Source organism: Oncorhynchus kisutch, linkage group LG14 (genome assembly GCF_002021735.2).
Source record: "Oncorhynchus kisutch isolate 150728-3 linkage group LG14, Okis_V2, whole genome shotgun sequence".
Lineage (NCBI taxonomy): Eukaryota > Metazoa > Chordata > Actinopteri > Salmoniformes > Salmonidae > Oncorhynchus > Oncorhynchus kisutch.
Genome location: NC_034187.2, coordinates 79,840,532 through 79,863,846, shown reverse-complemented (window position 1 = coordinate 79,863,846; position 23,315 = coordinate 79,840,532). Strand labels below are relative to the sequence as shown.

At 47.4% G+C, this 23,315-nt stretch overlaps 1 protein-coding gene across 3 annotated transcripts in view; it reads right to left on the bottom strand.

Annotated features, from left to right (window-relative positions):
• Positions 1 to 23,315, bottom strand: part of LOC109879613 (programmed cell death 6-interacting protein) — a 42,745-nt gene that overhangs the window by 5,721 nt on the left and 13,709 nt on the right. For all 3 annotated transcript variants that reach the window (XM_031789028.1, XM_031789027.1, XM_031789029.1), the window contains exons 9-16: positions 22,992 to 23,115; positions 19,912 to 20,089; positions 19,603 to 19,714; positions 18,370 to 18,539; positions 16,960 to 17,208; positions 15,096 to 15,230; positions 8,305 to 8,399; positions 5,177 to 5,294 (exon numbers count right to left, since the gene is read on the bottom strand). In XM_031789028.1, coding sequence (XP_031644888.1) covers positions 5,177 to 5,294; positions 8,305 to 8,399; positions 15,096 to 15,230; positions 16,960 to 17,208; positions 18,370 to 18,539; positions 19,603 to 19,714; positions 19,912 to 20,089; positions 22,992 to 23,115 — 1,181 coding nt within the window. The remainder of the gene's footprint in view (positions 1 to 5,176; positions 5,295 to 8,304; positions 8,400 to 15,095; positions 15,231 to 16,959; positions 17,209 to 18,369; positions 18,540 to 19,602; positions 19,715 to 19,911; positions 20,090 to 22,991; positions 23,116 to 23,315) is intronic.

The following is a 23,315-nucleotide window of genomic DNA, read 5'->3' as shown; positions in this document are numbered from 1 at the left end:
CCAACAAGACATGTTACCAGAGGTCTCTGTTTAAACTACTGGCACACAGCTCAGTCCCCCATGCAAACCCAACAAGACATGTTACCAGAGGTCTCTGTTTAAACTACTGGCACACAGCTCAGTCCCCCATGCAAACCCAACAAGACATGTTACCAGAGGTCTCTGTTTAAACTACTGGCACACAGCTCAGTCCCCCATGCAAACCCAACAAGACATGTTACCAGAGGTCTCTGTTTAAACTACTGGCACACAGCTCAGTCCCCCATGCAAACCCAACAAGACATGTTACCAGAGGTCTCTGTTTAAACTACTGGCACACAGCTCAGTCCCCCATGCAAACCCAACAAGACATGTTACCAGAGGTCTCTGTTTAAACTACTGGCACACAGCTCAGTCCCCCATGCAAACCCAACAAGACATGTTACCAGAGGTCTCTGTTTAAACTACTGGCACACAGCTCAGTCCCCCATGCAAACCCAACAAGACATGTTACCAGAGGTCTCTGTTTAAACTACTGGCACACAGCTCAGTCCCCCATGCAAACCCAACAAGACATGTTACCAGAGGTCTCTGTTTAAACTACTGGCACACAGCTCAGTCCCCCATGCAAACCCAACAAGACATGTTACCAGAGGTCTCTGTTTAAACTACTGGCACACAGCTCAGTCCCCCATGCAAACCCAACAAGACATGTTACCAGAGGTCTCTGTTTAAACTACTGGCACACAGCTCAGTCCCCCATGCAAACCCAACAAGACATGTTACCAGAGGTCTCTGTTTAAACTACTGGCACACAGCTCAGTCCCCCATGCAAACCCAACAAGACATGTTACCAGAGGTCTCTGTTTAAACTACTGGCACACAGCTCAGTCCCCCATGCAAACCCAACAAGACATGTTACCAGAGGTCTCTGTTTAAACTACTGGCACACAGCTCAGTCCCCCATGCAAACCCAACAAGACATGTTACCAGAGGTCTCTGTTTAAACTACTGGCACACAGCTCAGTCCCCCATGCAAACCCAACAAGACATGTTACCAGAGGTCTCTGTTTAAACTACTGGCACACAGCTCAGTCCCCCATGCAAACCCAACAAGACATGTTACCAGAGGTCTCTGTTTAAACTACTGGCACACAGCTCAGTCCCCAATGCAAACCCAACAAGACATGTTACCAGAGGTCTCTGTTTAAACTACTGGCACACAGCTCAGTCCCCCATGCAAACCCAACAAGACATGTTACCAGAGGTCTCTGTTTAAACTACTGGCACACAGCTCAGTCCCCAATGCAAACCCAACAAGACATGTTACCAGAGGTCTCTGTTTAAACTACTGGCACACAGCTCAGTCCCCCATGCAAACCCAACAAGACATGTTACCAGAGGTCTCTGTTTAAACTACTGGCACACAGCTCAGTCCCCAATGCAAACCCAACAAGACATGTTACCAGAGGTCTCTGTTTAAACTACTGGCACACAGCTCAGTCCCCCATGCAAACCCAACAAGACATGTTACCAGAGGTATCTTCACAATCACCAAGTCAAGAACAGACTATGGGAGGCGCACAGGACTACATAGAACCATGACTACAGGGAAATCTATTCTACATCAGGTAACTCACACAAGCAGTATATTAAGACTTAAAAAACAGATCAAAATGCACCTTATGGAACAGGGAGGTACAACACACACACACACACACACACACACACGCTGTAAACACACATAACACACACCTGGATAGTGTTGTAGTAGAGTAGTGGCCGTGGGGCCACATTGTATTATGAAAACTGTTGTAAAACATATGTAATATGTTTCAAAATGGTATTATAATGTATATTACTGCCTTACTCTTCCTGGGGTCCAGCAAAAACATATCTGCTGCCTTGGTGTTTTACATATAAACTCAAAAAATAATCGTCCTCTCACTGTCAACTGCGTTTATTTTCAGCAAACTTAACATGTGTAAATATTTGTATGAACATAACAAGATTCAACAACTGAGACATAAACTGAACAAGTTCCACAGACATGTGACTAACAGAAATGGAATAATGTGTCCCTGAACAAAGGGGGGGTGAAAATCAAAAGTAACAGCCAGTATCTGGTGTGGCCACCAGTTGCATTAAGTACTGCAGTGAATCTCCTCCTCATGGACTGCACCAGATTTGCCAGTTCTTGCTGTGAGATGTTACCCCACTCTTCCACCAAGGCACCTGCAAGTTCCCGGACATTTCTGGGGGGGAATGGCCCTATCCCTCACCCTACGATCCAACAGGTCCCAGACGTGCTCAATGGGATTGAGATCTGGGCTCTTCGCTGGCCATGACAGAACACCAAGATTTCTGTCTTGCAGGAAATCACGCACAGAACGAGCAGTATGGCTGGTGGCATTGTCATGCTGGAGGGTCATGTCAGGATGAGCCTGCAGGAAGGGTACCACATGAGTGAGGAGGATGTATTCCCTGTAACCCACAGCATTGAGAATGCCTGCAATGACAACTAGCTGAGTCCGATGATGCTCCAGACCATGACGGACCCTCCACCTCCAAATTGATCCCGCTCCAGAGTACAGGCCTCAGTGTAACGCTCATTCCTTCGACGATAAACCCGAATCCGACCATCACCCTGGTGAGAAAAAACCACGACTCGTCAGTGAAGAGCACTTTTTGCCAATCCTGTCTGGTCCAGCGATGGTGGGTTTGTGCCCATGGGCGACGTGGTTGCCGGTGATGTCTGGTGAGGACCTGCCTTACAACAGGCCTACAAGCCCTCAGTCCAGCCTCTCTCAGCCTATTGCGGAGAGACTGAGCACTGATGGAGGGATTGTGTGTTCCTGGTGTAAATCGGGCAGTTGTTATTGCCATCCTGTACCTGTCCCGATCCTGTGCAGGTGTTGTTACACGTGGTCTGCCACTGTGAGGATGATCAGCTGTCCGTCCCGTCTCCCTGTAGCGCTGTCTTAGGCGCCTCACAGAACGGACAATGCAATTTATTGCCCTGGCCACATCTGCAGTCCTCATGCCTCCTTGCAGCATGCCTAATGCACCTTCAGGCAGATGAGCAGGTAACTTGGGCATCTTTTTTTTTGTTTTTTTCAGAGTCAGTAGAAAGGCCTCTTTAGTGTCAAGTTTTCATAACTGTGACATCAATTGCCTCCCGTCTGTAAGCAGTTAGTGTCTTAATGACCGTTCATTCATTGTTTATGGTTCATTGAACAAGCATGGGAAACAGTGTTTAAACCCTTTACAATGCAGATCTGTGAAGTTATTTGGATTTTCACAAATGATCTTTGAAAGACAGGGTCCTGAAAGGGGGATGTTTCTTTTTTTGCTGAGTTTATTTCCTATGAGGTTGGAATCATACCGTGAAATTCAGAAAACTATGATATCCTTTTAGTGTAAGAGCCGTTTGAAAAGACCGCCTGAAACTTCAGCCTGTTTTGGTGGGATGGAGTTTTGGCCTGCCTGGTGTAAATTATTCAATAGACCAATAAGAAAGAGTTCCAAACCTCTCTGCCAATAACAGCCAGTTTTCAGTTTTCCCGTCCCCACTTGCAGGCCGGCCTAGCAACATTTCTGCTTGAGAAATTGCTCTTTGCAAAGAAGCTATTTTTGAAAACAATGACAGTCAGGTACTTAATTGTTAACCAGAAATGATTTGATATTGAGATAAAAAAACATCTTCAATTGACCTTTAACATACAGTACCAGTCAAAAGAACCAGAGCTCCCGAGTGGCGCAGCGGTCTAAGGCACTGCATCTCAGTGCTAGAGGCGTCTCTACAGACTCCGGGTAGATTTCAGGCTGTATCACAGCCGGCCGTGATTGGGAGTCAGATAGGGCGGCGCAAAATTGGTTTGGATGGGTCGTCATTGTAAATAAGATTTTGTTCTCAACCGACTTGCCAAGTTAAAAAAATATATATATTTAACAAATTCAGACTGGTGAAAATCTGTCCTTTGGTCTGATTTTGGTTCCAACCTTCGTGTCTTTGTGAGACGCAGAGTAGGTGAACGGATGATCTCCGCATGTGTGGTTCCCACCGTGAAGCATGGAGGAGGTGTGTGGTTCCCACCATGAAGCATGGAGGAGGTGTGTGGTTCCCACCATGAAGCATGGAGGAGGTGTGTGGTTCCCACCATGAAGCATGGAGGAGGTGGTGTGATGGTGCTTTGCTGGTGACACTGTCTGATTTATTTAGAATATAAGGCACACTTAACCAGCATGGCTACCACAGCATTCTGCAGTGATACGCCATCCCATCTGGTTTGCACTTATTGGGACAATCATTTGTTTTTCAACAGGACAATGACCCAACACACCTCCCAGGTTTGTAAGGGCTATTTGACCAAGAAGGAGAGTGATGAGTACTGCATCAGATGACCTGGCCTCCACAATCACCCGACCTCAACCCAATTGAGATGGTTTGGGATGAGTTCGTCTTTTTGATATCTTCAGCATTATTCTACAATGTAGAAAATAGTAAAAATAAAGAAAAACCCTTGAATGAGGAGGTGTGTCCAAACTCTTGACTGGTAGTGTAAGTCAAACCAATGTTTATAGGGAAAATACGAGCAGAAGAGCGAATGTAGCCTCCAGAGTGGAGCAGCAGTCTACGGCAGCACTACAGACCCGGGTTCGATCTCAGGCTGTGTCACAACCAGCCAGGAACGATTGCGGTGCACAATGGTTAGGGGGGTGTTTGGCTGGGGGGGGGGGGGGGGGGTTTAGCTGGGGGGGGCGGGGGGCTTTACTTGGCTCTTGCGACTCCTGGTGGCGGGGTCCGGGCACCTGCAGCTGGACTTCGGTCGTCAGTTGAACGGTTAAGTGGGTGGGTGTTAAGAAGCGCGGTTTGGCAGGTCATGTTTCAGAGGATGCAGGACTCGACCTTCGCCTCTCCCGACCCCGTTGAGGGGTTGCAGCGATGAGACAAGATCGTAATTGGAGAAAAATGGGGTAGAATAAAATACAACATCTTTAAAAAAAGGATTCTGTAAACCAGAATTTAAAAAAACTTTTAAAAAACGGTGAACCATTTTTTTAAACAACCCACCCCTATTTCTGACCACTCCCCCCCAGTACATTTCCATCTGTCCCTTAATGGAGTCACCTCTTTGGTACAGAGCTGCCCTCTGATTCGCTCCTCCCACCTGCCCATCGATGATTGGCTACTTACAAAGACAGTCCTGGGAGCAGGGGTTGGGTCGGCGGCAGTGGGAGCAGGGTTAGTCTGGTAGGCGGGGACATTAAAGGACGGGGCGCTGGGCTCCCTGGCGATGCTCTGCTGCAAGTCCCTGGGTGGGTAACCACAACAACAGCAATGTCAGTCGGCGGTCACCACGGCAACCACATCAGTTGATAGTCACAGTCCCTTCTTGTGCACATGAATCACCCCCCAAGACAAGTTAATCAAATGGCTACCAACTCACATTGACCTCCTTTATTGTGTATCTATACGTTAGTTGTAGTTAGGTGCTTCTACACCTGCATTGCTTGCTGTTTGGGGTTTTAGGCTGGGTTTCTGTACAGCACTTTGAGATATCAGCTGATGTACGAAGGGCTATACACTCCCCAGACTCTACCCACACACTCCCCACACACTCCCCAGACTCTACCCACACACTCCCCAGACTCTACCCACACACTCCCCACACACTCCCCAGACTCTACCCACACACTCCCCACACACTCCCCAGACTCTACCCACACACTCCACCCACACACTCCCCAGACACTACCCACACACTCCCCACACTCTACCCACACACTCCCCAGACACTCCCCACACTCCCCAGACTCTACCCACACACTCCCCACACACTCCCCAGACTCTACCCACACACTCCCCACACACTCCCCAGACTCTACCCACACACTCCCCACACACTCCCCAGACTCTACCCACACACTCCCCAGACTCTACCCACACACTCCCCAGACTCTACCCACACACTCCCCACACACTCCCCAGACTCTACCCACACACTCCCCACACTCCACCCACACACTCCCCAGACTCTACCCACACACTCCCCACACACTCCCCAGACTCTACCCACACACTCCCCACACTCCACCCACACACTCCCCAGACTCTACCCACACACTCCCCAGACTCTACCCACACACTCCCCAGACTCTACCCACACACTCCCCACACACTCCCCAGACTCTACCCACACACTCCCCCACACACTCCCCAGACTCTACCCACACACTCCCCAGACTCTACCCACACACTCCCCACACTCCACCCACACACACACACTCCCCAGACTCTACCCACACACTCCCCACACTCCACCCACACACTCCCCACACTCTACCCACACACTCCCCACACTCTACCCACACACTCCCCACACTCTACCCACACACTCCCCACACTCTACCCACACACTCCCCACACTCTACCCACACACTCCCCACACTCTACCCACACACTCCCCACACTCTACCCCACACTCCCACACTCTACCACACTCCCACACTCTACCCCACACACTCCCCACACTCTACCCACACACTCCCCACACTCTACCCACACACTCCCACACTCTACCCACACACTCCCCACACTCTACCCACACACTCCCCACACTCTACCCACACACTCCCCACACTCTACCCACACACTCCCCACACTCTACCCACACACTCCCCACACTCTACCCACACACTCCCCACACTCTACCCACACACTCCCCACACTCTACCCACACACTCCCCACACTCTACCCACACACTCCCCACACTCTACCCACACACTCCCCACACTCTACCCACACACTCCCCACACTCTACCCACACACTCCCCACACTCTACCCACACACTCCCCACACTCTACCCACACACTCCCCACACTCTACCCACACACTCCCCACACTCTACCCACACACTCCCCACACTCTACCCACACACTCCCCACACTCTACCCACACACTCCCCACACTCTACCCACACACTCCCCACACTCTACCCACACACTCCCCACACTCTACCCACACACTCCCACACTCTACCCACACACTCCCCACACTCCACCCACACACACTCCCCACACTCCACCCACACACACTCCCCACACTCCACCCACACACACACTCCCCAGACTCTACCCACACTCCACCCACACACTCCCCACACTCCACCCACACACACTCCCCACACTCCACCCACACACACTCCCCACACACACTCCCCAGACTCTACCCACACACTCCCCAGACTCTACCCACACACTCCCCAGACTCTACCCACACACTCTCCCCACACTCTACCCACACACTCCCCACACTCCACCCACACACTCTCCCCACACTCCACCCACACACACTCCCCACACTCCACCCACACACACTCCCCACACACACACTCCCCACACACACTCCCCAGACTCTACCCACACACTCCCCAGACTCTACCCACACACTCCCCACACTCTACCCACACACTCCCCACACTCCACCCACACACTCCCCACACACACACTCCCCACACACACTCCCCAGACTCTACCCACACACTCCCCAGACTCTACCCACACACTCCCCACACTCTACCCACACACTCCCCACACTCCACCCACACACTCCCCACACTCCACCCACCCACACTTCCCACCCACACACACTCCCCACACTCCCCACCCACACACACTCCCCACACTCCACCCACACACACTCCCCAGACTCTACCCACACACACTCCCCAGACTCTACCCACACACTCCCCAGACTCTACCCACACACTCTCCAGACTCTACCCACACACTCTCCAGACTCTACCCACACACTCTCCAGACTCTACCCACACACTCTCCAGACTCTACCCACACACTCTCCAGACTCTACCCACACACTCTCCAGACTCTACCCACACACTCATGCTGCTGCTAGTCTGTTTATCTGTCTCGATAGCCTAGTCGCTTTCACATACTGTATTACCTCAACTACCTCGTACCCCTGCACATTGCCTCAGATACCGGTGCTCCTCGTATATAGGATTGTTTGTGTTACCATTTTCCATTTTCTTTTTTAGCAAATATTTGTCTTATTAAAATATTTTTTTAAATATATTTGTTTAACTCTGCACTGGGCTCGTAATTAAGCATTTCACTGTAGAGTCTACACCTGTTGTAATCAGCGCATGTGACCAATAATTTGATTTGATCACCAATCACAGAAAACCAATGATGTAATCAATGATATTTCACTAATAAGACAATACTTTGATTATTACAAATATAACAATTGATGCATCATCATCATCATCATCACAGAGACGACATCACCACCACACACTTGAGCAGTTCGTCCCGTTCTGTCTTGCGCGCGAAGACAATGTCACTGCACTTGTTCTGGAACTTCAGCAGGATCTCTGTGAGGTCGTTGTAGAACTACAGAGAGAGAAAGAAAGTGATTGGTCAGACTGATAAACTAGGTTTCCATCCAATAGCAAAAGATTTTCATGTGAATATTTTTCTTTTTAATTAAAAAATCTGCATTTTCCAACCAGAGTTGTTTCCATCGAAACTGCTTGTTAAAAGGAAATCTGTGCGTGATGATGACACATTAAAGCTCTTCCGCTGTTACGTTTCCACGTAGCGAATAAAAAGCAGAACTTCAATGCGTTTCCGTTACATTTTCAACTCTACCGAGGATTTTGTCTCAAACTGTTGAGATAAATGACACCCTTGCCCGGTTTTGGTGCATTACTTCAAACAGTTTGCTGATAAAATGGACAGGGTTATATTAGATATGGATAAGAGCAAGACCATTATTATTTTTATATATATTTTTTTAAACGTGTCAGCCAAGCACCGTCACCAACATTCAAATATGAACCTCAATATTTATTGGAAATTTGCACGAAGCTCATCACCTCAACCGTCATCAGTTATTATGAAGTTTCAAAAATAAGTTACGAAGTTCATACAACTAATACCTTATAAACTCCGCTTCCCAACATCGTGGGGGGTAGTACAACGTAACATATCGTGGCCTGACTACATGTCCACCTAGACATGGTCATTTCATCAATAATGTGTACCCACCGCACCAAAAAAAATTATCCACCCTTGTCTAGCTTATTTAAAAAATATATACATGACATTGGGAAATCTTAGACGTACGATTTCCATAAGGCTCGGCTTGAGTTAAAAAAAAAATTGAGTCAGGTAATTAATCCACATTGAAATGGTTGGATTGAAACCTGGTTCAAGACAAGTCAATTAATCATCAAGCTCTTATCAAATCGAATCAGTTGCTTTTCCGGGCCAACAACCATTGTTATTGTGTATTGTTGGGAGAGAGAGTCCTAGAGACAACCCTCTTGTTCCTTAGAGACAACCCTCTTGTTCCTTAGAGACAACCCTCTTGTTCCTTAGAGACAACCCTCTTGTTCCTTAGAGACAACCCTCTTGTTCCTTAGAGACAACCCTCTTGTTCCTTAGAGACAACCCTCTTGTTCCTTAGAGACAACCCTCTTGTTCCTTAGAGACAACCCTCTTGTTCCTTAGAGACAACCATTCCTGCCGTTCCTTAGAGACAACCATTCCTGCCGTTCCTTAGAGACAACCATTCCTGCCGTTCCTTAGAGACAACCATTCCTGCCGTTCCCTTGTGTCACCTTGTACATTCTACTATTACAACCCAGTTTAGTAATGTCACCTTGTACATTCTACTATTACAACCCAGTTTAGTAATGTCACCTTGTATATTCTACTATTACAACCCAGTTTAGTAATGTCACCTTGTACATTCTACTATTACAACCCAGTTTAGTAATGTCACCTTGTATATTCTACTATTACAACCTAGTTTAGTAATGTCACCTTGTACATTCTACTATTACAACCTAGTTTAGTAATGTCAGTTTAGTAATGTCACCTTGTATATTCTACTATTACAACCCAGTTTAGTAATGTCACCTTGTACATTCTACTATTACAACCCAGTTTAGTAATGTCAGTTTAGTAATGTCACCTTGTATATTCTACTATTACAACCCAGTTTAGTAATGTCAGTTTAGTAATGTCACCTTGTGTGTTCTACTATTACAACTGAGTACATTTAAAGCCGGACTGAGTTCCTTTAAACACACACACAAATTTGGACACACATTGTAGAATAATAGTGAAGACATCAAAACTATGAAATAACACATATGGAATCATGTAGTAACCAACAAAGTGTAAAACAAATCTAAATGTGTTTTATATTTGAGATTCTTCAAAGTAGCCACCCTTTGCCTTGATGACAGCTTTGCACACTCTTGGCATTCTCTCAACCAGCTTCATGAGGTAGTCACCAGGAATGCATTTCAATTAACAGGTGTGCCTTGTTATAAGATAATTTGTGGAATTTCTTTCCTTCTTAATGCATTTGAACCAATCAGTTGTGTTGTGACAAGGTGTGTGTGTGTGTGGTGGGGGGGGGGGGCGGGGGTAAAATACCAAGTCCATATTATGGCAAGCTCAGCTCAAATAAGCAAAGAGAAACAACAGTCCATCAGTACTTTAAGACATGAAGTTCAGTCAATCCGGAAAATGTCAAGAACTTTGAAAGATTCTTTTAGCGCAGTCGTGAAAACCATCACGATGAAACTGTCTCATGAGGACCGCTACAGGACAGGAAGACCCAGAGTTACCTCTGCTGCGGAGGATACGGCCGTTAGAGGTTACCTCTGCTGCGGAGGATACGGCCGTTAGAGGTTACCTCTGCTGCGGAGGATACGGCCGTTAGAGGTTACCTCTGCTGCGGAGGATACGGCCGTTAGAGGTTACCTCTGCTGCGGAGGATACGGCCGTTAGAGGTTACCTCTGCTGCGGAGGATACGGCCGCTGCGGAGGATACGGCCGTTAGAGGTTACCTCTGCTGCGGAGGATACGGCCGTTAGAGGTTACCTCTGCTGCGGAGGATACGGCCGTTAGAGGTTACCTCTGCTGCGGAGGATACGGCCGTTAGAGGTTACCTCTGCTGCGGAGGATACGGCCGTTAGAGGTTACCTCTGCTGCGGAGGATACGGCCGTTAGAGGTTACCTCTGCTGCGGAGGATACGGCCGTTAGAGGTTACCTCTGCTGCGGAGGATACGGCCGTTAGAGGTTACCTCTGCTGCGGAGGATACGGCCGTTAGAGGTTACCTCTGCTGCGGAGGATACGGCCGTTAGAGGTTACCTCTGCTGCGGAGGATACGGCCGTTAGAGGTTACCTCTGCTGCGGAGGATACGGCCGTTAGAGGTTACCTCTGCTGCGGAGGATACGGCCGTTAGAGGTTACCTCTGCTGCGGAGGATACGGCCGTTAGAGGTTACCTCTGCTGCGGAGGATACGGCCGTTAGAGGTTACCTCTGCTGCGGAGGATACGGCCGTTAGAGGTTACCTCTGCTGGAGGATACGGCCGTTAGAGGTTACCTCTGCTGGAGGATACGGCCGTTAGAGGTTACCTCTGCTGGAGGATACGGCCGTTAGAGGTTACCTCTGCTGGAGGATACGGCCGTTAGAGGTTACCTCTGCTGGAGGATACGGCCGTTAGAGGTTACCTCTGCTGGAGGATACGGCCGTTAGAGGTTACCTCTGCTGGAGGATACGGCCGTTAGAGGTTACCTCTGCTGGAGGATACGGCCGTTAGAGGTTACCTCTGCTGGAGGATACGGCCGTTAGAGGTTACCTCTGCTGGAGGATACGGCCGTTAGAGGTTACCTCTGCTGGAGGATACGGCCGTTAGAGGTTACCTCTGCTGGAGGATACGGCCGTTAGAGGTTACCTCTGCTGGAGGATACGGCCGTTAGAGGTTACCTCTGCTGGAGGATACGGCCGTTAGAGGTTACCCTAACCTCTGCTGGAGGATACGGCCGTTAGAGGTTACCTCTGCTGGAGGATACGGCCGTTAGAGGTTACCTCTGCTGGAGGATACGGCCGTTAGAGGTTACCTCTGCTGGAGGATACGGCCGTTAGAGGTTACCTCTGCTGGAGGATACGGCCGTTAGAGGTTACCTCTGCTGGAGGATACGGCCGTTAGAGGTTACCTCTGCTGGAGGATACGGCCGTTAGAGGTTACCTCTGCTGGAGGATACGGCCGTTAGAGGTTACCTCTGCTGGAGGATACGGCCGTTAGAGGTTACCTCTGCTGGAGGATACGGCCGTTAGAGGTTACCTCTGCTGGAGGATACGGCCGTTAGAGGTTACCTCTGCTGGAGGATACGGCCGTTAGAGGTTACCTCTGCTGGAGGATACGGCCGTTAGAGGTTACCTCTGCTGGAGGATACGGCCGTTAGAGGTTACCTCTGCTGGAGGATACGGCCGTTAGAGGTTACCTCTGCTGGAGGATACGGCCGTTAGAGGTTACCTCTGCTGGAGGATACGGTCGTTAGAGGTTACCTCTGCTGGAGGATACGGTCGTTAGAGGTTACCTCTGCTGGAGGATACGGTCGTTAGAGGTTACCTCTGCTGGAGGATACGGTCGTTAGAGGTTACCTCTGCTGGAGGATACGGTCGTTAGAGGTTACCTCTGCTGGAGGATACGGTCGTTAGAGGTTACCTCTGCTGGAGGATACGGTCGTTAGAGGTTACCTCTGCTGGAGGATACGGTCGTTAGAGTTACCAGCCTCAAATTCTAGTCCAAATAAATGTTTCAGAGTTTAAGTAACAGACACATCTCAACATCAACTGTTCAGAGGAGACTGTGTGAATCAGTTTCCTAGTGCCCTCCAAGCTCGTCATTAAGCTCAAGCCCCTGGGTCTCGACCCCGCCCTGTGCAACTGGGTACTGGACTTCCTGACGGGCCGCCCCCAGGTGGTGAGGATAGGAAGCAACATCTCCACCCCGCTGATCCTCAACACTGGGGCCCCACAAGGGTGCGTTCTCAGCCCTCTCCTGTACTCCCTGTTCACTCACGACTGCTAGGCCATGCACGCCTCCAACTCAATCATCAAGTTTGCAGACGACACTACAGTGGTAGGCTTGATTACCAACAACGACGAGACGGCCTACAGGGAGGAGGTGAGGGCCCTCGGAGTGTGGTGTCAGGAAAATAACCTCAACGTCAACAAAACTAAGGAGATGATTGTGGACTTCAGGAAACAGCAGAGGGAGCACCCCCCTATCCACATTGATGGAACAGTAGTGGAGAGGGTAGTAAGTTTTAAGTTCCTCGGCGTACACATCACAGACAAACTGAATTGGTCCACCCACACAGACAGCATCGTGAAGAAGGCGCAGCAGCGCCTCTTCAACCTCAGGAGGCTGAAGAAATTCAGCTTGTCACCAAAAGCACTCACAAACTTCTACAGATGCACAATCGAGAGCATCCTGTCGGGCTGTATCACCGCCTGGTACGGCAACTGCTCCGCCCACAACCGTAAGTCTCTCCAGAGGGTAGTGAGGTCTGCACAACGCATCACCGGGGGCAAACTACCTGCCCTCCAGGACACCTACACCACCCGATGTCACAGGAAGGTCATAAAGATCATCAAGGACAGCAACCACCCGAGACACTGCCTGTTCACCCCACTATCATCCAGAAGGCGATGTCAGTACAGGTGCATCAAAGCTGGGACCGAGAGACTGAAAAACAGCTTCTATCTCAAGGCCATCAGACTGTTAAACAGCCACCACTAACATTGAGTGGCTGCTGCCAACACACTGACACTGACACTGACTCAACTCCAGCCACTTTAATAATGGGAATTGATGGGAAATGATGTAAAATATATCACTAGCCACTTTAAACAATGCTACCTAATATAAATGTTTACATAACCTACATTATTCATCTCATATGTATATGTATATACTGTACACTATATCATCTACTGCATCTTTATGTAATACATGTATCACTAGCCACTTTAACTATGCCACTTTGTTTACATACTCATCTCATATGTATATACTGCACTCAATACCATCTACTGTATCTTGCCAATGCCGTTCTGTACCATCACTCACTCGTATATCTTTATGTACATATTCTTTATCCCCTTACACTTGTGTCTGTAAGGTAGTAGTTTTGGAATTGTTAGCTAGATTACTTGTTGGTTATTACTGCATTGTCGGAACTAGAAGCACAAGCATTTCGCTACACTCGCATTAACATCTGCTAACCATGTGTATGTGACAAATTTGATTTGATTTGAATCAGGCCTTCATGATTGAATTGCTGCAGAGAAACCACTACTAAAGGACACCAATAAGAAGACGAGATTTGCTTGGGCCAAGAAACACAACCAATGGACATTAGACCAGTGGAAATCTGTCCTTTGTTCTGATGAGTCCAAATTTGAGATTTTTGGATCCAACCGTTGTGTCTTTGTGAGATGCAGAGTAGGTGAACGGATGATCTCTGCATGTGTGGTTCCCACCGTGAAGCATGGAGGAGGTGGTGTGATGGTGCTTTGCTGGTGACACTGTCAGTGATTTATTTAGAATTCAAAGCACACTTAATCAGCATGGTTACCACAGCATTCTGCAGCGATATGCATCCCATCTGGTTTGCGCTTAATGGGACTATCATTTGTTTTTGAACAGAACAATGACCTAACTCACCTCCAGGCTATGTAAGGACAGTGATGGAGTGAAGGAGGAGAGTAATGGAGTACTGCATCAGATGACCTGGCCTCCACAATCACCCAACCTCAACCCAATTGAAATGGTTTGGGATGAGTTGGACCACAGAATGAAGGAAAAGCAACCAACAAGTGCTCAGCATATGTGGGAACTCCTTCAAGACTGTTGGAAAAGCATTCCAGGTGACTACCTCATGAAGGTGGTTGAGAGAATGCCAAGTGTGTGCAAAGCTGTCATCAAGGCAAAGGGTGGCTACTTTGAAGAATCTAATATATATTCTGACTTGTTTAACACTTTTTTGGTTACTACATGTTTCCATATGTGTTATTTCATAGTTTTGATGTCTTCACTATTATTAAACAATGTAGAAAATAGTAAAAAATAAAGAAAAACCTTTTAATGAGTAGTAGTGTCCAAACTTTTGACTGGTACCGTATATATTTTTTTTTGGGGGGGTGGGGACCCTGGCGCATCCCCGGGGGCACAGCCCTACAGTTTGGGAGCCACTGCCCTAGGCGACAGTTACCTTGGTGCCCTCTCGGAGGTTGCTGGTGATCTCTACGTAGCTGTCGTGGGCTGAGGCCAGCTTCTTCAACACCTCCTCACGATCATTAGCCTCCGAGTTGGACTGCTTCAGCTTGGAGAACTCCTGGTGAGACGCCTGGGGGGGGAGGAGACATCCAACAGTTGGAGATGGAAGGAGAGAATCCACAAGGATCTATTTTTAGGAAGTATAAAGGGAATGTGTGTGTATGTATATATATCAGGTTTATGTATATATATCAGGTGTATATGTATATATATATATATCAGGTGTGTGTGTATATGTATATATATCAGGTGTGTGTGTATATGTATATAATCAGGTGTGTGTATATGTATATATAATCAGGTGTGTGTGTATGTATATATATCAGGTGTGTGTGTATGTATATATATCAGGTGTGTGTGTATGTATATATATCAGGTGTGTGTGTATGTATATATATCAGGTGTGTGTATATGTATATATATCAGGTGTGTGTATATGTTTATAATCAGGTGTATGTATGCAAGTGTGTATATAATCAGGTGTGTGTGTGTGTGTACAGTGGGGCAAAGAAGTATTTAGTCAGCCACCAATTGTGCAAGTTCTCCCACTTAAAAAGATGAGAGGCCTGCAATTTTCATCATAGGTACACTTCAACTATGACAGACAAAATGAGAAGAAAAAAATCCAGAAAAATCACATTGTAGGATTTTTAATGAATTTATTTGCAAACTATGGTGGAAAATAAGTATTTGGTCACCTACAAACAAGCAAGATTTCTGACTCTCACAGACCTGTAACTTCTTTAAGAGGCTCCTCTGTCCTCCACTCATTACCTGTATTAATGGCACCTTTTGAACTTGTTATCAGTATAAAAGACACCTGTCCACAACCTCAAACAGTCACACTCCAAACTCCACTATGGCCAAGACCAAAGAGCTGTCAAAGGACACCAGAAACAAAATTGTAGACCTGCACCAGGCTGGGAAGACTGAATCTGCAATAGGTAAGCAGCTTGGTTTGAAGAAATCAACTGTGGGAGCAATTATTAGGAAATGGAAGACATACAAGACCACGCAAGATCTCACCCCGTGGGGTCAAAATGATCACAAGAACGGTGAGCAAAAATCCCTGAACCACATGGGGGGACCTAGTGAATGACCTGCAGAGAGCTGGGACCAGAGTAACAAAGCCTACCATCAGCAAGGGCATTGAAGATGAAACGTGGCTGGGTCTTTCAGCATGACAATGATCCCAAACACACCGCCCGGGCATCGAAGGAGTGGCTTCGTAAGAAGCATTTCAAGGTCCTGGAGTAGCCTAGCCAGTCTCCAGATCTCAACCCCATAGAAAATATTTGGAGGGAGTTGAAAGTTCGTGTTGCCAAGCAACAGCCCCAAAACATCTCTGCTCTAGAGGAGATCTGCATGGAGGAATGGGCCAAAATACCAGCAACAGTGTGTGAAAACCTTGTGAAGACTTACAGAAAACGTTATAACAGGGTATATAAGGGTATATAACAAAGTATTGAGATAAACTTTTGTTATTGACCAAGTACTTATTTTCCACCATAATTTGCAAATAAATAAATTTAAAATCCTACAATGTGATTTTCTGGATTTTTTTTCTCATTTTGTCTGTCATAGTTGAAGTGTACCTATGATGAAAATTACAGGCCTCTCTCATCTTTTTAAGTGGGAGAACTTGCACAATTGGTGGCTGACTAAATACTTTTTTGCCCCACTGTATATATATATATATATATCAGGTGTGTGTGTGTGTGTGTGTGTAATATATATATATATATATATAAATATATCAGGTGTGTGTTTCTTTGTGTATATATCAGGTGTGTGTGTACCTGCACTTTGCCTAGCAGTTCTTCCTGAGAACGGAGGCTGGCCTGAACCCTCTGGCTGTAGCTGCCATATGATTGGTCCAGCTGGCTCATTGACAGTGCCTCCTCATTGATGGCCCCGTCCTGAGCCAGAGCCGTCAGGAAGCTGGAGGACATGTCAAAGGCCACACCCTTAATCTCCACCTCCAACCCCTCCCTCTCCTTCTTCACTTCCTCTAGCTGGGCCAGCTGGGAACGCAACACACTCACCACCTAGAGAGAGAACACATACTGTTAGAACACACACACACACACAGAGAGAGAGAGGGGATATACACACACACACACACCTAGAGAGAGAACACATACTGTTAGAACACACACACACACACACAGAGAGAGGGGATATACACACACACACACACAGAGAGAGGGGATATACACACACACCTAGAGAGAGGGGATATACACACACACACCTAGAGAGAGAGAACACATACTGTTAGAACACACACACACACACACCTAGAGAGAGATAGGGGATATACACACACACACACACACACACCTAGAGAGAGGGTATACACACACACACACACACAGAGAGGGGATACACACACACACACACAGAGAGAGAGGGGATATACACACACCTAGAGAGAGAGGGGATACACACACACCTAGAGAGAGATAGGGGATATACACACACACACACACACAGAGAGGGTATACACACACACAGAGAGAGGGGATACACACACACACACACAGAGAGAGGGGATACACACACACACACAGAGAGAGGGGATACACACACACACACAGAGAGAGGGGATACACACACACACACACACAGAGAGAGGGGATACACACACACACACACACACACACAGAGAGAGGGGATACACACACACACACACACACACAGAGAGAGGGGATACACACACACACACACACACACACACACACACACAGAGAGAGGGGATACACACACACACACACACACACACACACACACAGAGAGAGGGGATACACACACACAGAGAGAGGGGATACACACACACACACAGAGAGAGAGAGGGGATACACACACACCTAGAGAGAGATAGGGGATATACACACACACACACACACAGAGAGGGTATACACACACACACACACAGAGAGAGGGGATACACACACACACACACACACACACACACACAGAGAGAGGGGATACACACACACACACACACACACACACACACACACACACACAGAGAGAGGGGATACACACACACACACACACACACACAGAGAGAGGGGATACACACACACACACACACACAGAGAGAGGGGATACACACACACACACACACACACAGAGAGAGGGGATATACACACACAGGTAAAGGACAGAATACACACGGTTAGCATACACACATACTCTCTCACCTCGCTGCCCTGCAGTGTCTTCACAGGATTGGCTGATGGTATGGCAGCGGTGAGTTCAGCCTCTGGTTTACAGAGCAGAGCGATCATCTCACAGTGTGTATTGTAACGCTCTCTGACCACCTGGTCCGCCTGCACTGCCTTGTCCAGCACACTGCGGAAGTTACCCCCCTCTGGACCGGGGGAGGAGAGGGAGGGGTGACGGAACATATAACATCAGTGCTACACAACACCACACGTATCAGTATTTAACAATATGGGTATTTTTGGATGTGTGTACCTGCTCTGAGTGGTTTGTAGAGGTCTACAGGTGTGTGTACCTGCTCTGAGTGGTTTGTAGAGGTCTACAGGTGTGTGTACCCGCTCGGAGTGGTTTGTAGAGGTCTACAGGTGTGTGTACCTGCTCGGAGTGGTTTGTAGAGGTCTACAGGTGTGTGTACCTGCTCTGAGTGGTTTGTAGAGGTCTACAGGTGTGTGTACCTGCTCTGAGTGGCTTGTAGAGGTCTACAGGTGTGTGTACCTGCTCTGAGTGGTTTATAGAGGTCTACAGGTGTGTGTACCTGCTCTGAGTGGTTTATAGAGGTCTACAGGCGTGTGTACCTGCTCTGAGTGGTTTGTAGAGGTCTACAGGTGTGTGTACCTGCTCTGAGTGGTTTGTAGAGGTCTCCAGGTGTGTGTACCTGCTCTGAGTGGTTTGTAGAGGTCTACAGGTGTGTACCTGCTCTGAGTGGTTTGTAGAGGTCTACAGGTGTGTGTACCTGCTCTGAGTGGTTTATAGAGGTCTACAGGTGTGTGTACCTGCTCTGAGTGGTTTGTAGAGGTCTCCAGGTGTGTGTACCTGCTCTGAGTGGTTTGTAGAGGTCTACAGGTGTGTGTACCTGCTCTGAGTGGTTTGTAGAGGTCTACAGGTGTGTGTACCTGCTCTGAGTGGTTTGTAGAGGTCTACAGGTGTGTGTACCTGCTCTGAGTGGTTTGTAGAGGTCTACAGGTGTGTGTACCTGCTCTGAGTGGTTTGTAGAGGTCTACAGGTGTGTGTACCTGCTCTGAGTGGTTTTAGAGGTCTACAGGTGTGTGTACCTGCTCTGAGTGGTTTGTAGAGGTCTACAGGTGTGTGTACCTGCTCTGAGTGGTTTGTAGAGGTCTACAGGTGTGTGTACCTGCTCTGAGTGGTTTGTAGAGGTCTACAGGTGTGTGTACCTGCTCTGAGTGGTTTTAGAGGTCTACAGGTGTGTGTACCTGCTCTGAGTGGTTTGTAGAGGTCTCCAGAGGGAGTTCTGTTCCAGCGTTGGCTGAACTTGGATCTCAGCTCGCTGTCTGTCGACTCCTCATCACCCAGCATCTTCAGAGACTACAAAACACACACATTATACAACACACACACACATGGTGGGTATATAAAGGCGCGCGTGCACTTCGTCCAGTATCTTTCGGTTTCGTGTCAGTAGTTCAGGGAGGTATGTATGTGTGTGTATATTTACAGTGTATGTGTGTGTATATTTACAGTGTATGTGTGTGTATATTTACAGTGTGTGTGTGTGTGTTTACCTCCTCCAGTATCTCTCTGTTTCGTGTCAGTAGTTCAGGCAGATCTCTGATCAGCTGCTCTATGCTCAGCAGCCCCCCCTGCTGGACGATGGCACGGGCCTTCTCAACAATGGATTGTGGGATAGAATCTCCAGACAGGTCCTCCAGAGCCGCAGGCAGGTTCAGAGATGCCAGGACACTGTTGTTAAATTATCAATACATTATCAATCTTTATAGATATTGTCATGCAGGGAGGGGCAACTTTGATGGGGTTGGGGGGCACCCAAAAAATCTGAACTCATTATGAGGGGCTTCAATTGCTCGCAGGTCTGCGTGTCGTGTCCCCCCCGGGGACCCTAGGAGAGAAATAACGGGGCCAAATTGACATCGGAGAGAAACATTTCTAGTTTTAAAGCAAAGTTGCTGTAATTCTACACATTTTGTTATGGGGCGGAGAGAAAGATTCTGCAATTTTATAACTCATTTCATGCAATTTTACTTATTTTGCCACATCGGGTAGAGATAAATGTTTGCAGTTGTTAATATGATATCTGAGTGAGACTGACTAACAAAATTAATGTGTGTGGGGGGAGGGGCAGCCGATAATTCAACCATGATAACAAGTTTAGATTAGAGCTGTGGCTGTCACAAAATTGTCAGCCATTGACCATTAACTGCTGGTCTCACAGTAATGGACCATAATTAACTGCTGGTCTCATGGTAATGGACCGTTAATTAACTGCTGGTCTCACGGTAATGGACCGTTAATTAACTGCTGGTCTCACGGTAATGGACCGTTAATTAACTGCTGGTCTCACGGTAATGGACCGTTAATTAACTGCTGGTCTCATGGTAATGGACCGTTAATTAACTGCTGGTCTCACGGTAATGGACCGTTAATTAACTGCTGGTCTCATGGTAATGGACCGTTAATTAACTGCTGGTCTCACGGTAATGGACCGTTAATTAACTGCTGGTCTCACGGTAATGGACCGTTAATTAACTGCTGGTCTCACGGTAATGGACCGTTAATTAACTGCTGGTCTCACGGTAATGGACCGTTAATTAACTGCTGGTCTCACGGTAATGGACCGTTAATTAACTGCTGGTCTCACGGTAATGGACCGTTAATTAACTGCTGGTCTCACGGTAATGGACCGTTAATTAACTGCTGGTCTCACGGTAATGGACCATAATTAACTGCTGGTCTCACGGTAATGGACCGTTAATTAACTGTCGGTCTCACGGTAATGGACCGTTAATTAACTGCTGGTCTCACGGTAATGGACCGTTCATTAACTGCTGGTCTCACGGTAATGGACCGTTCATTAACTGCTGGTCTCACGGTAATGGACCGTTCATTAACTGCTGGTCTCACGGTAATGGACCGTTCATTAACTGCTGGTCTCACGGTAATGGACCGTTCATTAACTGCTGGTCTCACGGTAATGGACCGTTCATTAACTGCTGGTCTCACGGTAATGGACCGTTCATTAACTGCTGGTCTCACGGTAATGGACCGTTCATTAACTGCTGGTCTCACGGTAATGGACCGTTCATTAACTGCTGGTCTCACGGTAATGGACCGTTCATTAACTGCTGGTCTCACGGTAATGGACCGTTCATTAACTGCTGGTCTCACGGTAATGGACCGTTCATTAACTGCTGGTCTCACGGTAATGGACCGTTCATTAACTGCTGGTCTCACGGTAATGGACCGTTAATTAACTGCTGGTCTCACGGTAATGGACCGTTAATTAACTGCTGGTCTCACGGTAATGGACCGTTAATTAACTGCTGGTCTCACGGTAATGGACCGTTAATTAACTGCTGGTCTCACGGTAATGGACCGTTAATTAACTGCTGGTCTCACGGTAATGGACCGTTAATTAACTGCTGGTCTCACGGTAATGGACCATAATTAACTGCTGGTCTCACGGTAATGGACCGTTAATTAACTGTCGGTCTCACGGTAATGGACCGTTAATTAACTGCTGGTCTCACGGTAATGGACCGTTCATTAACTGCTGGTCTCACGGTAATGGACCGTTCATTAACTGCTGGTCTCACGGTAATGGACCGTTCATTAACTGCTGGTCTCACGGTAATGGACCGTTCATTAACTGCTGGTCTCACGGTAATGGACCGTTAATTAACTGCTGGTCTCACGGTAATGGACCGTTAATTAACTGCTGGTCTCATGGTAATGGACTATTAATTACCATAAACACATTTAGCATCAGTGTCTTCCACATGTAGCCTAGAAGTCACTGATACGGACCTTTGGAGTCTTAATAAATCCATGTAAAACAGCCTACAAGCCACTGATACAGACCTTTGGAGTCTTAATGAATCCATGTAAAACAGCCTACAAGCCACTGATACAGACCTTTGGAGTCTTAATGAATCCATGTAAAACAGCCTACAAGCCACTGATACAGACCTTTGGAGTCTTAATGAATCCATGTAAAACAGCCTACAAGCCACTGATACAGACCTTTGGAGTCTTAATGAATCCATGTAAAACAGCCTACAAGCCACTGATACAGACCTTTGGAGTCTTAATGAATCCATGTAAAACAGCCTACAAGCCACTGATACAGACCTTTGGAGTCTTAATGAATCCATGTAAAACAGCCTACAAGCCACTGATACAGACCTTTGGAGTCTTAATGAATCCATGTAAAACAGCCTACACGCCACTGATACAGACCTTTGGAGTCTTAATGAATCCATGTAAAACAGCCTACACTTCCACAATAAATCCATTATTTACTTTAGACAGGTCTAAAGAAACATGATATGAAGAAAATGTAGTATATTTCAGAAGAACAGAATACTCTGAGTTGTCCTTATGTTAGGTCCTGTCATGAGAGAGAAACTGCACAGCCACATTCCTGAATTGCCCCTTGTGTATTCTACTATTTTAACTGGCAACAGGAAGTTGAGACACCGACTGAGATAAACAAATGTCGTTGATCAGAGGGTACTTCAAAAAGGGGGGTTGTGGGGCCGCCAGTTGAGCATCCCTGATGTACTGTGCTGTTTGAGTTGACAACAATCTAATGAACTGTTAATACATTGTAAAGTAACATTCATACCCGTTGCAGAGGTTGGTAGCTTCTCTCATGGTTCCCACCAGTCTGTTGACGGTCTCAGCCTTCCTCTGGCTGTACACACTCATACTCTGCTGCACTGCCATGGGCACCATCTTCTCAAACAAGTCTACACACACACACACACACATTTACGCAAAAAGAAAAAGTGTGTGTGTGCGTGTGTGTGTGTGAAATAATGTGTGTGTGTGTGTGTGTGTGTGTGTGTGTGTGTGAAACAGTGTGTGTGTGTGTGTGTGTGAAACAGTGTGTGTGTGTGTGTGTATGTGTGTGTGTGTGTGTGTGTGAAACAGTGTGTGTGTAACAGTG